At 46.5% G+C, this 16,051-nt stretch overlaps 1 protein-coding gene across 9 annotated transcripts in view; it reads right to left on the bottom strand.

Annotated features, from left to right (window-relative positions):
• The window catches only part of RB1CC1 (RB1 inducible coiled-coil 1), a 666,167-nt gene that overhangs the window by 30,141 nt on the left and 619,975 nt on the right, over positions 1–16,051 (bottom strand). For all 9 annotated transcript variants that reach the window (XM_085605628.1, XM_085605635.1, XM_085605627.1 and 6 more), the window contains one exon: positions 13,072–13,142. In XM_085605628.1, coding sequence (XP_085461754.1) covers positions 13,072–13,142 — 71 coding nt within the window. The remainder of the gene's footprint in view (positions 1–13,071; positions 13,143–16,051) is intronic.

Here is a 16,051-nt window from a genome sequence, read left to right as displayed (position 1 = left end):
CGCGTCCCTCCGGCACCCCGATAATGCGAACGTTGTTCCTCCGGGCCCGACCCTCGGAATCCTCCAGCCGACGATTCATCAGGGCGCTCGCCTGGCCAAGCCTGCGCACCTCCTGTTGGAGGGCCGCCACGTCCGTTGTGAGGCCCGTGGTAGAGTGGGCCAAAGAGTCGACCCGGTCGTTGGTTTTAGACAAATCAGCCCTCACGAGGCCCACGTCCACGAGGACCGAGTCAATCTTCTGGGCCAGAGTGTCGAAGCGCTGGTCCACCGAGGCCCTCATCTCGGCGATGGCGCCCATGACGTCTCGGAGGGTCAGGTCCGTGGGCAGAGCGGAAGCATCAGTCGGGCCCGTAGGGGACCTACGCGGTGCCTCTGGGGATCCCTTCTGGAGGGTGTAGCGGTCCATACTGTTGGATTGCTGGGCCGCGCCACGGCGGGTCGATTTTATCTTAGCCCGATCGCCATCTTGTTTTGTGGACATGGTTTCGATCCCCAAGACGAGTAAGTCTCCTCAAGAAAGGGGGGGGCCGACAATCCAGTTCAAGGGGTCCAGGGGGGGGCGACCACCGCTCCGCAGGACGGACCGCAGCTGGCGGACCGGCAGGGCACCCCAGCGAAACCACACCACCGCACACCGCCCCGCAACCCAACCTCGCCTGGCAGCAAGGAGGGCGCAAAAGCGAAAGTGAAAGTGCAGGGTACGCGAGTCACCCAGCCTTGCCCGCCGCTGTTGTTCACTTTGTGTCCGGATCGCCCCACAACTCCAGTACGGGGGGCCCGTGTGGAGAAGGCCGCAAACCTCAATCGATGCTCCTGCCGGTGTCCGAGGTCCGATTTAAAAACGGAAAACGGGCGTCACCTCTGCTCGGGCTCACAAAGACAGTCCCCTCATCTGGGACAGGATTCTGTCAGGATTTATGCAGGAGGTCGCGGAGGTCCTCGGGAGCCTCGCACCTACGCGGCCATCTTGGTTGCGCGCTAGGCTCCTCCCCCAGGCAAATAATTCTTGAAGATTCCTCGTAGTCAATCTTGAAACATTTAATACAGCTTCACTGGTTGCCAATTCAGGAAAGATTCTCTTTAGGACACTGTCTCAAGCCCAGAGAGCCTTTTACAAGGCTGTCCCTAAATAACCTTTTGATAGGCTGACTCCTTACCTTCCTTCTAAGGTGCCGAGGTCTTGGGATGCACATCTTCCTAATATTCAAAGGGTCAGACTAGTTAAAAGAGGGAGTCAAACCTTTAATTCTGTCACTGCAAAGGCGTGGAATAACATTCCCTCAGCTTAATGCCTTATTGTAGATGAAATTAATTTCCAAAAGTAGCTAAAGACATGCCTTAGTCTGGTTTTGACTGCTACGTTCTTTGCCTTATTTAAGCACTGACACGTCTCCTGGGGTAGCTGCTGCGCTTTACAAATTTTTCATTTATTCATTGATTCATAGTAGTGACTGCATCCGTAACAAACACTTACCTTCAGTGACATCTTATTTGAGACTCTATCTAGCTGCATATTTCTTAACTTAGAATTATCCTCAGGTGTTCGCCTCCGTGTGGCATTGTCCACCCCAAACGTCACTTGTGCAGTGTCTATATAGGCATCACCCCAGCACACGGACATCAGTTTCTTTTTACGACATTCCACACCAGGAGCATGGAGCTATGAGGAACACTCACCGATGGGGTGAAAAACTAGCGCCCAGAAAGGGGAAAAACCCTGCCCCTAGAAATCTCTTCGTAGAGCAGGGAGGATGGGTCAGTCTGTATGGAATCTGCAAGCTAGATAGAGTCTCTCCCAGATAAGGCACTACTGAAGGAAAGTAACCTGTGCAGCTGATAGAGACTGCTATCTGTAGATTTCTTACCTTAGAATAGATACCCCAGCAATAATTCCCCAGAGTTGGGTCTCGGGACACCAAGAAGGTCCTTCAAGACCAAACGAGCAAAGTGCCCGCCCCGAAGGACCCGACTGTCCAGGCAGTAGTACTTGGCGAAAATGTGCAGAGAAGTTCAAGCCGCTGCCTGGCAGATGTCCAGGACCAGAAATCTGCGTGCTGACATAGTGGTTGCAGCCTTAACTCTGGTAGCAAGAGCACACAAACAGTCATGGGGTTGCTTTTTGGCCAGCGTGTAGCAGATTTTTAATGCAGAGCATGAGCCAACGGGAGATGGTGCGTTTCTGTACAGCCTTTCCCTTCTTCGCTTCGACATACCGCGCGAAGAGTTGGTTGTCAACACAGAACTCTTTTGTACGTTCAAGGTAGAATGACAACGCTCTTTTTGAGTCCAGTCAGTGGAGCTGCTCCTCTTCCTTCGAGGGATTCGACAGAGCATAAACGGTAGGCAGGGTGATGGAATGGCCTACATGAAAGGGAGTGGCAACTTCTGGCAGGACGGAAGCTCTAGTGCAAAGGACCAGCTAGTGCGAGAAGATATTTAGGTACAGAAGCTTAGATGACAAAGCCTGGAGGTCTCTGTCCTTCTAGGCCGATGTTATTGCCACTACGAAGGCCATCTTGATGGTAAGGAGCCTTAGAGGACAGTTGTGCAGTGGCTCAAAAGACACGCACATTAAAAAAGTGAGTACTAGATTGAGATTCCAGTTGGGCATGATGAAAGGCTTAGGTGGAAACGTATTAAAGACCTTTCAAAAAACAACTTACAACAGGAGATTTGAACAGGGATGGCTGATCTGGCTATGGCACAAAGGCTGAGATTACAGAAAAACAGACCTTTAAGGAGCACAACACAGAGCCTGGCTGAGCAAGAGAAAGAATAAAGAGAAGGACCTGAGAAAGGGGAGCAGAAAGGTGGTCAACCTGTTTTTCTGCACACCATGTCACAAACTTGCCCCAAAGGCAGGCATATATTGCCTTGGTGGAGGGATGCCTGGCTGCCAAGATAACATTGCAGACTTCGGGCCGAAGGTCCAAAGCTGTTAACTGCCATTGCTGAATCTCTATGCATGACGGCAGAGCATTGCCATGTTCAGGTGGAGAACCCTCCCATGCTGCTGCAAAAGAAGACCATCCCGAAGGGGCATACTGATTGGAGGACCTATGGCCATGCTCAGGATATCAAACTTTCCGTGCTCAGTCCAGAGCCACAAGGCTCCTGTCGTACCTGATCTTCTTGAGAACTCTGGGTAGAAGTGGTATGGCCGGAAAGGTGTACAGGAGCTCTATTCGAGATGAAAAGGCCAGAGCCGCCTTGGAAACTCCAGTGCACAAAACTGATGACATTGTGTGTTATCACAGTTGTGACGAGATCTAACCAAGACTCTCCCCACTGCTGAGAGACCTTGTACCACCTCTGATGCAGAAGCCATTTGTGATCTGCTAGGCATCTTCAGCTGAGATTGTCCGCCCTCAAATTCAGAGAAGCCACCAGGTGTTGAATCACCACTATAATGCCCTGGCGTTCCAGCCATGTTTGGAGGCGCAGGGCCTCTTGACAAAGGGTCCACGACCTCACCCATCCTGTTTGTTGCAGTACCACTTGGTGGTTGTATTGTCCGTGAACACCTATGCTAGCCTTCCCTTGATGGAGGGTAGATAAGCTTTCATTGCCAGCCAGATCGCCCGGAGCTCCAGTAGATTGATGTGGAGTCTGGATTCTGTCGGAGACCAGAGGACTCATGATCTCCACCTCTCCCAGATGGCTGCCCAATCCCAGGAGTGATGCATCTCTCACTACTGTCAGATCTGGTTGGGGAAGGGACAGGGGTCTGCCGCTTAACCAATCGTGGTTCGTATCCACCACTGCAGAATCTGTCACAGCCCCCCCCCCTCACCGGAGATCTGGACCATGTTTTTAGAGATTTCCCTGATACCGTACCCAATGGAACTGCATGTGCCACTGCAGAGCCTGCATATTCCTGCATGTGTCACAAGTCGGATGCAAGTCGGATGCAAGAGGCCATGTGCCTCAGCAGCCTCAGTCAGTCTCCCTGAAACCCAAGATAGATAACATTGGTATCATAGCCTGAATATACTGGTCTTGCTATTCGGAAGGGTAAACCCAAAACAGCACTGTGTCCAGAACTGTCCCGATGAAAAGGAGTGTCCGAAATAGAGTCAGGTCTGACTTTAGTACACCGATAGTGAACCCCAGCGAGCGCAGGAGGTCCATCTGGAGGTGGTAGACCACTGCTTGGGGTGAGCCTGCTTTCAACAGCCAGGTGTTGAGATAGGGGGAAGACTGGTATTCAAGATCTTCGCAGATGAGCTGCAACTGGTAAGAACAAAAGGGAGCACAGCAAATTGAAAGTGCTCATGGCCCACTGTGAGACACACATAACGTAGGAAAGCAGGCAAAACAAGAATGTGGAAGTATGTGTCCTGCAAGTCCAACGCTACCAACCAGTCAGTGAGGGGCTTTGGTGGTGAACTGGCCAGACCTCTTGCAGTCAGACCATCTAGATCACTCGCTTACACAAAGTCCGCTAGAGCTTGCGCGCCATGGTGGCTGGGAGGGTGAAGGTGTGACTGGCCACGAGAGGCAGACTGGGGCTAGCAGGGGGGGTATGGAAGGGCTCAGGGACCTGGCTGTAGCTCTGCTATCCTTGAAGCACCTATTAAGCCTAGTCTGCAAAGAGATGAGCCATCAAAGGGCATGTCCATAAGTGAAGCTTGCACATCCATTGAAAAGCCAGTCGTCCTCAGCCAGGTGTGTCATCGTAAAGTCACTAACAAAGAAACAGCTCTGCCTAGCGAATCAGTCATATCCAGCCCACATTGAATTGTGAAGTGGAATAGAAGTGGTCCCAGAGTATAAATGAAGATTTAAGAAAGATCAACAAAACAAATATTGCAACAATTATAGGGCAAAACCATAGTGTTATTTAATCACACTAGGAACAGGCATATCAATGCATACAGTAAATCACACTATTTACAGATGTGTAGGGTGCCACGGGGATGGGAAGGGAGTGAAGAAATGGGTAGGGTAATTGAGTAAGTGACATAGACAATTTCAAAACAATGGTACAAATCAATTGTTGGGCACCTTAGTGGCGTGCCAAATGTTCAAAAGTCATTCATGGACAAAATCAAATATTATTGCCAGGAAGCCATATACAAATGAGAGTTCACAGTGCTCAACGCACTATTGAGGGTACTGGCATGATGGGATGTCGACGTTTCGACCCCTCTTCAAAGGTAGGTAAATTAATTCCTTACAGGTGGGGTCTTCCTCAGGACGGAAGAGGATGGTGAACCGGGGAAGGTAGGCACCTATGCAAAGATATAGGTGAAGATTAAAAAGGAATAGTGCCAGGCAGACATTCAACTGTAGGACTGGATAAGGATATGACTGCCATAATTACCAGAGAAAGAGAGGGCATCAAGTCAGTGACAGCTTGGCATCTGGGCACAAAGGCTCAAAGGTCGGGTGGGAGTGAAAGTCACCTACAAGTTAATTTAAAAGCGACAGAAAGGTCAAAAGTGCAAATGGCTAGAAAAACGGAAGGTGGGTGATGACTCCCAATAAATCTAGACTCACGTTTATTATTTGAAAAAAGGAGGAAACGAATACTCCATCGGAAACACACCGCTGTATAATCAGTGTGTGGGGTGAGACGAATCAACGAGGAAACAGCCTCTGAAAACAAATGGAGAGAGCGCTCTTAAAATGAGTGAAACAAAAGGTGGTCCTAAACTAGAGAAATACAAAGCTAACGGGACCAGGTAACCCACATTATCATCCGTAGACTGAGATGTCATGAAACGGGACTAAAAAGTCCAGTGAATAGCAAAAATGAAAAAATGTTATAGTCGAAACCAGCAGGAATAGCTTATACCCAAATGGAATAAAACAAGAGGGCGATTAATCATGTGGTGCACATAATAAAAGCAATGAATACGGCCAAAATTAACTATGAGTGATAAAGGGGGACTGAAGAAATGGACAGGGACAGGAAATCCTGGGTCAAACTGATCCAAGTGAACGGAGTGTCATCCGACAGGATCCCTTACCTTGAGACGGCGTACCAGACTGAGCTCGCTCGACTCTAACGGCTAACTGAGGACGCGGAGCGGCTCCCAGATAAGGAGAACGCTGAGACCGCGTGACGTTAAACCGGGTGCAGCAGCTGGATGCTGCCAACAACGGGAGATTAGAAGAAAGACCATTCGAGTCGTTCAATTGCAAGGTTGGGAATTAGAAGGTGGGTAGATAACGTCCCACACTAAATAAATAGAGTAAATAGAATAATTTCAAATTAAATGTGTACATGAAAATTACAAAACTGGAAGGGCATCGTCGGGGCCAGGGGGAACAACCTAATCAAAGGAAAGTGCACGTAGGGGATCACGTAAAAGTTACAAGAGAGAATCGATTGTATACTTTGGGATTGCAACATTGCATCAAATAAAGAGTATACAGTGAGGCTCGTGATCAATTAAGTAAGCACATCAAAGAAAAAACTGTTATACAATGAATGCATTTGTTCCACGCGTCTCAGGGATGAGAACCAGCACAACATATTAACAAAAAAGGGGAACAGTGGTTGTTAAAACAGACAGACATATGTGCTCATATCGGTCAGCAATTACAGATGAAAAAATGAGGTTACATTAGAAAAATGACGTCAAAAGGTAATGTTAATACATGTCAATGGATACAAGCTTGCTGGATAAGACAAAGTATGGTTCCGGTGAGAGAAAAACAATCAAAAAATGCATGTGCATAATACGTACATTTGGTCGAAAAAGCTCATGGTCAACATCATACAGTGTCTCAGAAATAACGTTAACCACAGGTTAGAGAAAGGGCTGGGGAGAACAGAGCAAAAAAGAACCTAGTTCATGTGCTACCAAGGGTAGCTAATTGGGCATTACTCGGGTCTTGCTCATTTAAACCAGTTAGGATAGTGTCAAAGCGGATCATCATTTTTGACTCTCTAATGAGCAGGATAGAGGATATATTACCTCCCCGAGGTTCCAGTTCTGTCTTTTCCAAGACGATCCATTTCATTTCTTCGGGATGGTGTCCCAGTTGGTGATAGTGATCGACTAAGGGTGCACCTGTCACATTACATCTGATTCGACTTTGATGTTGAAGGATTCTTGCCTTGACTTTCTGTTGTGTCTGGCCAATATATAGTCGGTCACATGGACACAGGATCCCATAGATGACGTTGCTAGAATTGCAGTTGGTATGTGATTGTAAAGTAATGGTCTGATGCTGGTATTCGAATTTCTTTGATTGCATAGTTGTGGGGCATGCTTTACACGAACCACACTTGAAGTGACCTATGATTGGTGGTAAACTCCAGAGTGAAAGAATCGTTGGTTCAACCGGGTCCTCAAGGAAGGAATGTACCACGTGGTCCTACAAACAAAAGGAGTCGCGATGAGGGCTGCCTTCGCACCAGATCTAGCGATCCTTTATATGGATAACTTTGAGAAGCGGTTTGTCCTCACCAACAACCCCTTTTTGATGATTTGGAATGGTGAGATTATCCAACTCAATTTGTTCCACCAATGGCTAAACCAGTGCGACCCTAACATTCAGTTCACCCTGCAGTCCAGCACACAGGAGATACCTTTCCTTTATTTAAAAATCTTCCACGAAGATGATAAACTTCTTACTACCCTATATAGGAAGCCAACGGAAAGAAATTCTCTACTGAGATACAGTAGCCACCACCCGCGCGGCTTGCGCGACAATCTCCCAGTAGGACAGTTCCTGCGGATCCGCAGGAACTGCACGAAACGAACTGACTACACTACAGAGTCTGAGAACCTAACAGCCAGGTTAATACTAAGAGGTTACCCAAAACGCCTGGTTAAGAGGGCCCGGAAGAGGGCATGGTACAACCCACGGGACATTCTGCTTTCGCCTAAACATCGAAATACATCAAGTCAAAAAAACAAAATGATTTGTGTTACAACATTCTCCACACGCAGTAATGCAGTGAAAAAGATCATCAATAAACACTGGAACATTATATCCACGGAGATTGACCAACCTGACCCACCGATGCACTCTTTTAAGAAAGCAATGAGCATTAAGGACCACGTGGTACATTCCTTCCTTGAGGACCCGGTTGAACCAACGATTCTTTCACTCTGGAGTTTACCACCAATCATAGGTCACTTCAAGTGTGGTTCGTGTAAAGCATGCCCCACAACTATGCAATCAAAGAAATTCGAATACCAGCATCAGACCATTACTTTACAATCACATACCAACTGCAATTCTAGCAACGTCATCTATGGGATCCTGTGTCCATGTGACCGACTATATATTGGCCAGACACAACAGAAAGTCAAGGCAAGAATCCTTCAACATCAAAGTCGAATCAGATGTAATGTGACAGGTGCACCCTTAGTCGATCACTATCACCAACTGGGACACCATCCCGAAGAAATGAAATGGATCGTCTTGGAAAAGACAGAACTGGGACCTCGGGGAGGTAATATATCCTCTATCCTGCTCATTAGAGAGTCAAAAATGATGATCCGCTTTGACACTATCCTAACTGGTTTAAATGAGCAAGACCCGAGTAATGCCCAATTAGCTACCCTTGGTAGCACATGAACTAGGTTCTTTTTTGCTCTGTTCTCCCCAGCCCTTTCTCTAACCTGTGGTTAACGTTATTTCTGAGACACTGTATGATGTTGACCATGAGCTTTTTCGACCAAATGTACGTATTATGCACATGCATTTTTTGATTGTTTTTCTCTCACCGGAACCATACTTTGTCTTATCCAGCAAGCTTGTATCCATTGACATGTATTAACATTACCTTTTGACGTCATTTTTCTAATGTAACCTCATTTTTTCATCTGTAATTGCTGACCGATATGAGCACATATGTCTGTCTGTTTTAACAACCACTGTTCCCCTTTTTTGTTAATATGTTGTGCTGGTTCTCATCCCTGAGACGCGTGGAACAAATGCATTCATTGTATAACAGTTTTTTCTTTGATGTGCTTACTTAATTGATCACGAGCCTCACTGTATACTCTTTATTTTATGCAATGTTGCAATCCCAAAGTATACAATCGATTCTCTCTTGTAACTTTTACGTGATCCCCTACGTGCACTTTCCTTTGATTAGGTTGTTCCCCCTGGCCCCGACGATGCCCTTCCAGTTTTGTAATTTTCATGTACACATTTAATTTGAAATTATTCTATTTACTCTATTTATTTAGTGTGGGACGTTATCTACCCACCTTCTAATTCCCAACCTTGCAATTGAACGACTCGAATGGTCTTTCTTCTAATCTCCCGTTGTTGGCAGCATCCAGCTGCTGCACCCGGTTTAACGTCACGCGGTCTCAGCGTTCTCCTTATCTGGGAGCCGCTCCGCGTCCTCAGTTAGCCGTTAGAGTCGACCGAGCTCAGTCTGGTACGCCGTCTCAAGGTAAGGGATCCTGTCGGATGACACTCCGTTCACTTGGATCAGTTTGACCCAGGATTTCCTGTCCCTGTCCATTTCTTCAGTCCCCCTTTATCACTCATAGTTAATTTTGGCCGTATTCATTGCTTTTATTATGTGCACCACATGATTAATCGCCCTCTTGTTTTATTCCATTTGGGTATAAGCTATTCCTGCTGGTTTCGACTATAACATTTTTTCATTTTTGCTATTCACTGGACTTTTTATTCCCGTTTCATGACATCTCAGTCTACGGATGATAATGTGGGTTACCTGGTCCCGTTAGCTTTGTATTTCTCTAGTTTAGGACCACCTTTTGTTTCACTCATTTTAAGAGCGCTCTCTCCATTTGTTTTCAGAGGCTGTTTCCTCGTTGATTCGTCTCACCCCACACACTGATTATACAGCGGTGTGTTTCCGATGGAGTATTCGTTTCCTCCTTTTTTCAAATAATAAACGTGAGTGTAGATTTATTGGGAGTCATCACCCACCTTCCGTTTTTCTAGCCATTTGCACTTTTGACCTTACTGTCGCTTTTAAATTAACTTGTAGGTGACTTTCACTCCCACCCGACCTTTGAGCCTTTGTGCCCAGATGCCAAGCTGTCACTGACTTGATGCCCTCTCTTTCTCTGGTAATTATGGCAGTCATATCCTTATCCAGTCCTACAGTTGAATGTCCGCCTGGCACTATTCCTTTTTAATCTTCACCTATATCTTTGCATAGGTGCCTACCTTCCCCGGTTCACCATCCTCTTCCGTCCTGAGGAAGACCCCACCTGTAAGGAATTAATTTACCTACCTTTGAAGAGGGGTCGAAACGTCGACATCCCATCATGCCAGTACCCTCAATAGTGCGTTGAGCACTGTGAACTCTCATTTGTATATGGCTTCCTGGCAATAATATTTGATTTTGTCCATGAATGACTTTTGAACATTTGGCACGCCACTAAGGTGCCCAACAATTGATTTGTACCATTGTTTTGAAATTGTCTATGTCACTTACTCAATTACCCTACCCATTTCTTCACTCCCTTCCCATCCCCGTGGCACCCTACACATCTGTAAATAGTGTGATTTACTGTATGCATTTATATGCCTGTTCCTAGTGTGATTAAATAACACTATGGTTTTGCCCTATAATTGTTGCAATATTTGTTTTGTTGATCTTTCTTAAATCTTCATTTATACTCTGGGACCACTTCTATTCCACTGTATGTTACCCAGGTCCCAGTGATTATTGGGTTTACCCTTAGTTCTAACACATTGAATTGTGAGTCAGCACTGGAGTCGACATCGGGAGATTCCCCCTCCGGCTCTGAAAGGGAGTCGGTGATGAGAATGGGAACGGTGCCGGCGCACCCGGAGTGTCAAAATCAGTACCAGCATAGGGTAAGGCCAAGGTGGTACAACCGGTGCCAGTTTGAATCCATCTGTGGATCGAAGGGGTCCGAGTGGTGCCGGGAAGGACCCGCAGGTGGGTAACCAGCAGTGGCCCCTCCTGGACCCGTAAGCCCTGAAGGCTCTCCAGTATGGATGGGTCAACGAAATAGGAGATGCATGGCCTCATCAAATTTTCAGACCTGGACGTGGGTCGCTCCGGCTCCATGGAAGCTCCAGGAGACACGGAGATGGCCCAAGTGCAGGCTCAACCACCGAGCCAGGCCTTGAGTGACGACATTCTCTCGACTCGTTGGATGACTTTGACAGTCGGGGGGAAGTCGAAGACCTCTTCGACTTCTTAATCTTCTTTTTGTTGTGGGACTTACCAGAGGATGTGTCAGGTTAGCAGATGAGGTAAGCCACTAACCTTCCGGAACAATCCTGCAGGGGCGATGAATAGCTTCCCCACTCCCTCCTGCGCAGACCAGCGGAGAGAGAGAGAGTAACTCCCAACGCTAGGCCGCCCACAGGGGAAAGGGGAAAATGGGACAAAAAATAAACAAAGGAGGATGCCTCTCCTCTCTGATCACTCTGGTGCGTGAGCCTCATCACTGGGAACGATAGGTCTGTGGTCGTGAGAAAGAAGAACAAGAGAGGGCGACTAATCAAGCAAACAAGTGTAAGCAGACTTCTAACAAAAGTAGGTCATTCACTCTTCCCCTGTACCAACTCACATCTGCTCTCCTTTATGACAATGTGAAGAGCAATCCATAAACGGGTCAAGAAGAGGCTAGATCCATCAGGAGACTGTCCAGTGTTTCGTAGTACGGTACAAACAACTAAAATGTACCAAGCTATAAAAAGAGTGAAATGAACAAAAAATGTTTAGCCTGGGGCTCTGCAGCTCTTGCTGTTACTTCACAGCCAAAGAAGCATAAACCCAATGCCACCAGTAAAGACTTGTTGAAAGCACAAGAGTCAAGACACAATCCTTCAGAAACGGCCACCAATCAGCAACCCTAGAAGGAGAACTGTCTATTAAAGTGGCACATTTCACAGCCGATGTGGCTGCATCAACGGTGCTCGCAGGAAAAGGAAGAAAGAAAAAACAAGGTATCTGTGGGCAATTTTAGAACTCTTCCGTAGCGGTTCAGAAGTGCCAACTTCATGCGGATCCAACCGCTCACCACTTTAGAGGCTCTAACCGCTTCCACTCTGAAGCCGGAATCTGATTGGGCAAATACTCTCAGGTCCGGGTATTTCCTCAATGGAACAGCTGCGGGGCCCTGTGCGCGACATCCGCAAAATGGGTAATGGCGGTAGAAAGAGCTCAATGCTGCTCTTCGGCACCACTCCCAAGAAATCAAGCGAGCGGGTGAAAATCTTGGTAGACTGGCTGCTTAGTGTACACGACTGGAAATCAGATTGACAAGCACTGGCTTGAGGAAGGGGAGCGGCTTAAGTAGTTCATGCTCCTCCCTCCTGCTGATATGGTTTCTACCAGAATGGTGGCTTATGGGAGATGTATGCCACCTGTTGTTATTTCATTCATACACTAACCATTCACTCTGGAGTATCGGAGTGGGGCTGTAGCCGACAGCGTCCCTGCCTCGTGACAACCATGGCAGGACGACTTTGACAAAGATCAATGGTTCCACGACCGATCCCGAGACCTTCCTCTCGACCGGGTTTGAGACTGTCACGGCGTCCCACATCGAGCAACAAGGAGCTTGAGGGATGGCTCCCTCAAGGTCTTGGTGTGCATGGCATGACAATCAATGCAGGTCTTGACATTGTTGCTTTGCTCAAGACACCAGAGGCAGACATGGTGTGGGTTATTGACCGTCATTTGCTGGTAACAGGCGCTGGAGGGCTTGAAGCCAGACTGACTTGTGGACATCCCAGCCACACCAGGAAAATAAATCTCGGAAAAATACTCATAAAAAGGCCTATAAAAAATGACTGGGGTAGCTCTCTCCAGTATGGGCTGACTAGCATGGAAAGAAAATAACTGACATCAGCTAGCTGGGGTGGCACCTATATAGGCACTGGGCACGTTACTTTCAGCACAGATGACACCATGCGGTGTAGAATGCCCCCAACTACCAGCGAACAGGGGTACTGCTCAAAAAAGAGTTCCAGATCCAGTCTGAAGCTGAGGGATAATTCTAAGGTCAGGAATCTGCACCTAGAAGTCTCTTTCAGATGAGATTATTTGCACACTGATGTAGAGAAATGAGCACCATTGTCTGTCTGCTTCCAAAATTCTGAATCTAAAAATTCAAAAATAGAGGTCATTACCTTTTTTGCTTGACAGTACTCTTTTTCCATGACTTTTCCTAATACCCAGGGTCTTCGGGATGCACCAGAAGCTGCAAAATAAACATTCACTTTAGATGCATGAAAAACAACAATCATTATCATGGACACTGCCAAGATCAAAGAGCCTGTGTTAGAGTTTTGCATGATGCCTTCTAAATAAGGTCGATGAATATCCTCAAAAGTCTAAAACAAGCCCCTAGTCTGCTTTGTTTATGGAGAGAAGATGGTGTTGTGATGGGAAGTGTGTCCTGTCTTAAGCCAGTGGAAACACCACTCATGCTATTTGTACTGGCACAGAAATTGTAATACACTTTTTTGCGGTTAGAGAACTGCACCTTAAACAGACACTGCCTTTGCTGAAGGATAAATACATTTTACTACAATAATAGCTCTGAATCAGGTGCATAGTTTTCTGACAGACTCATACAAAAGTTCCTGTTCTGGTGAGATAGTGCTCCTGGACATTGTGGTAGACACTTAAGTATTGGAACGCCTAATTAGTTCTTCTTTAGAGCAGCCTCTTGCAGAAAAACGCAGAGTTTGGCTTCAGTGTTTGCAACATTTTCTTCTGTGGAGGAAGAGGAACCCTCAAACTCAATGAACTGAGCTTGCCTCGCTAGCTAAAACTTACTTTGTGCAATGGTGGTTAATCTGCATTTAGTTTAGAGGACAGCATTTGGTTCCCAGTCCAGTAGTGGAATTTGGTGACTTTCTGGGGATTTACAGAAATCATTAGGAGTATTCAGGAAATTAATTCACAGATTTCCAGGAGTACTTCATCAACCTCACTGTACACATATAAAGAGACATTAAAAGTGCCAGACTATTTCACCAACAATAATTCTTGAGATATCCACACACTCGGATTGCTACACAAAAGACACATTTGTTTTGATCACTTTAATTAAAAAATGTTACACTTGTAGAAAGAGCTCTTATAGGGTAACGAAACAAGGGCACAACATCACAGCTAGCAGGCAACGTATGCCTGTTTAATACTCTCAAAACTATTATTTCCAGGCATGCAACCCATTAGGCTGAACAAGCTTTACCCTCTTCCCCCACCCCCGTCAGTTGCTGTGGGCTGGCTGGGCTGAGACTGCTGGGCTGCCAGCCTGGCCTGCAGATGGACACTTCCAAATGTTCCTTTTGGGTCTTGAGCAGTTTGAAGTGCAACAAGTCAGCCATCCTTGGAGTTTGTGTTTTTTAATCTACTCAAGTGCCCAACGTCCTACACCACCCTGCCAAATAATTTCCCTCCCAAGGAAGATTATGAGGTGTGAAGATATCAGCACTAATAGAACGTGCTGTTATCAGCCTATCAACAAATACACAGTAGGGGTACCCTACAATACGCCTACTGCTATAAAAGCCGGAATTGACCCCCCATAACAGTGCAAAATAGACAGAGAGACATTTCTGAAGTATTTTGGCTTGTAAGGAAAATTCTCATGAAAACAGAACTACACAGGACATTACTATTAGAAGCAGTTTGGTTTATTTTTAGGTCGAGCCTAGCGCAGCGAGCATGCGCTGCTCAAGAAAAGGACCTCTTGGATTCACATTAGCTTTTCAGCAAACTTGTGCGTGGCTAAAAAAAGCCACGCGCACAAGTTTGCTGAAAAGCTGAAGTGATTGGCCATTGCGTGTGGCTTTCAAAAATTGAAAGCCCGCAACTGGCCAAAGGCAGGTGCATGTCCCGCCTTCTCTGTAAACGTTAACTTCCCAGGCCTAGGGAGCGAGCAGCAGCGCGGCCGGATGCCAGCTGCATTCCTGACATTCCTTGTCTAATTAGCGCAGTCGCTTTAACTTTCGCGGCCGTGCTTGTTTAACTTTCGGTTTATTTTTTTAGGTCACGCTTCGATCTTAGACGTCTCTGCCCAATTAAATCATCCCTTTGTCCCCGGTCTGGCTTTTTCCCAAAGCTGGCAAAGGGGTTTTACATTATTCATGCGCCTGGATCACGTCTCGCGGAGGCCTCAGCTGCGTTGTGTTATTTAAAGGTTAATGCAAACTGAAAAGGGGGTGCAGGAAATCTCTGTGGCAGGTACTGCCTCTGTGCATTAAAGGCTTCTGTTTGAGGGGGTCATGTCAAGTGCCATCCCTGCCCCCGGACTCCTTCTGGGTTCATTTCATCTTCTGATAATCAGCTGTGAAAGATGCTGTTAATATGCAAATGGGACTGGCCAATGTAGCATGTAGAGTTTATTCCTGGCATTCAGCTAGTCCGAGAGACTTGTGCCAGCTACAAGAATTGATGACGTACGTGATATAGCCATGATCACACAATTTGGTGAAGTGTGAAAGCCGGGACTAAAAAAAGCGTGCTCCCCTGATTCATCGATTCAGACTGTACATCACGTCACTTCAGTAAACACAAAAAGTGGATTATTTGTGCACCTTGGAAAGATTTGTTTTACCCTCTGCAAACACCACGCAATAAGGGCAGGTCACTCGCTCCTGCCACCGCTGAATTAAACAGTTTCTTTTTCCTGGAGCCCACGGGGTGTATTTCAATTTAATGCCTTTTGCTGGCGGAACAGCCTGGAAACATAATCGTAAAACACGCTCTTGCAAAAACACGCAACGCTTGCAGGCAAAGGTCGTATTACCATTTTCTTTTTTTCTGCTAATCCTTTTATTGAATTGTGGAAATATGATGTTACAGCTCAGCAGACCCCTGGCTTTAATTAAATAACTTGCTTACTGCCTAGCGAGGGCTCCATTCACAAGAAGACTGCGACTTAACTTAATCTGAACCTGTGCAGAGCCGAACATTAACAGCTTCTTTAATTGTTGAATTACTTTTACGGTAAAATTTCTTATGCATTGCATACAGTTCGTGAAAAATATGCACCACTCCAAGAATGTTTCTTTTTGATAACGGCATCGCTCACAATGCTTTCTGACTCACCCCCACCCCACATCCCCTCTGCAGTGGTGGCATGCAAATTGATGG

Source organism: Triturus cristatus, chromosome 5_1 (genome assembly GCF_964204655.1).
Source record: "Triturus cristatus chromosome 5_1, aTriCri1.1, whole genome shotgun sequence".
Lineage (NCBI taxonomy): Eukaryota > Metazoa > Chordata > Amphibia > Caudata > Salamandridae > Triturus > Triturus cristatus.
This window is presented reverse-complemented; position numbering and strand designations above follow the sequence as displayed.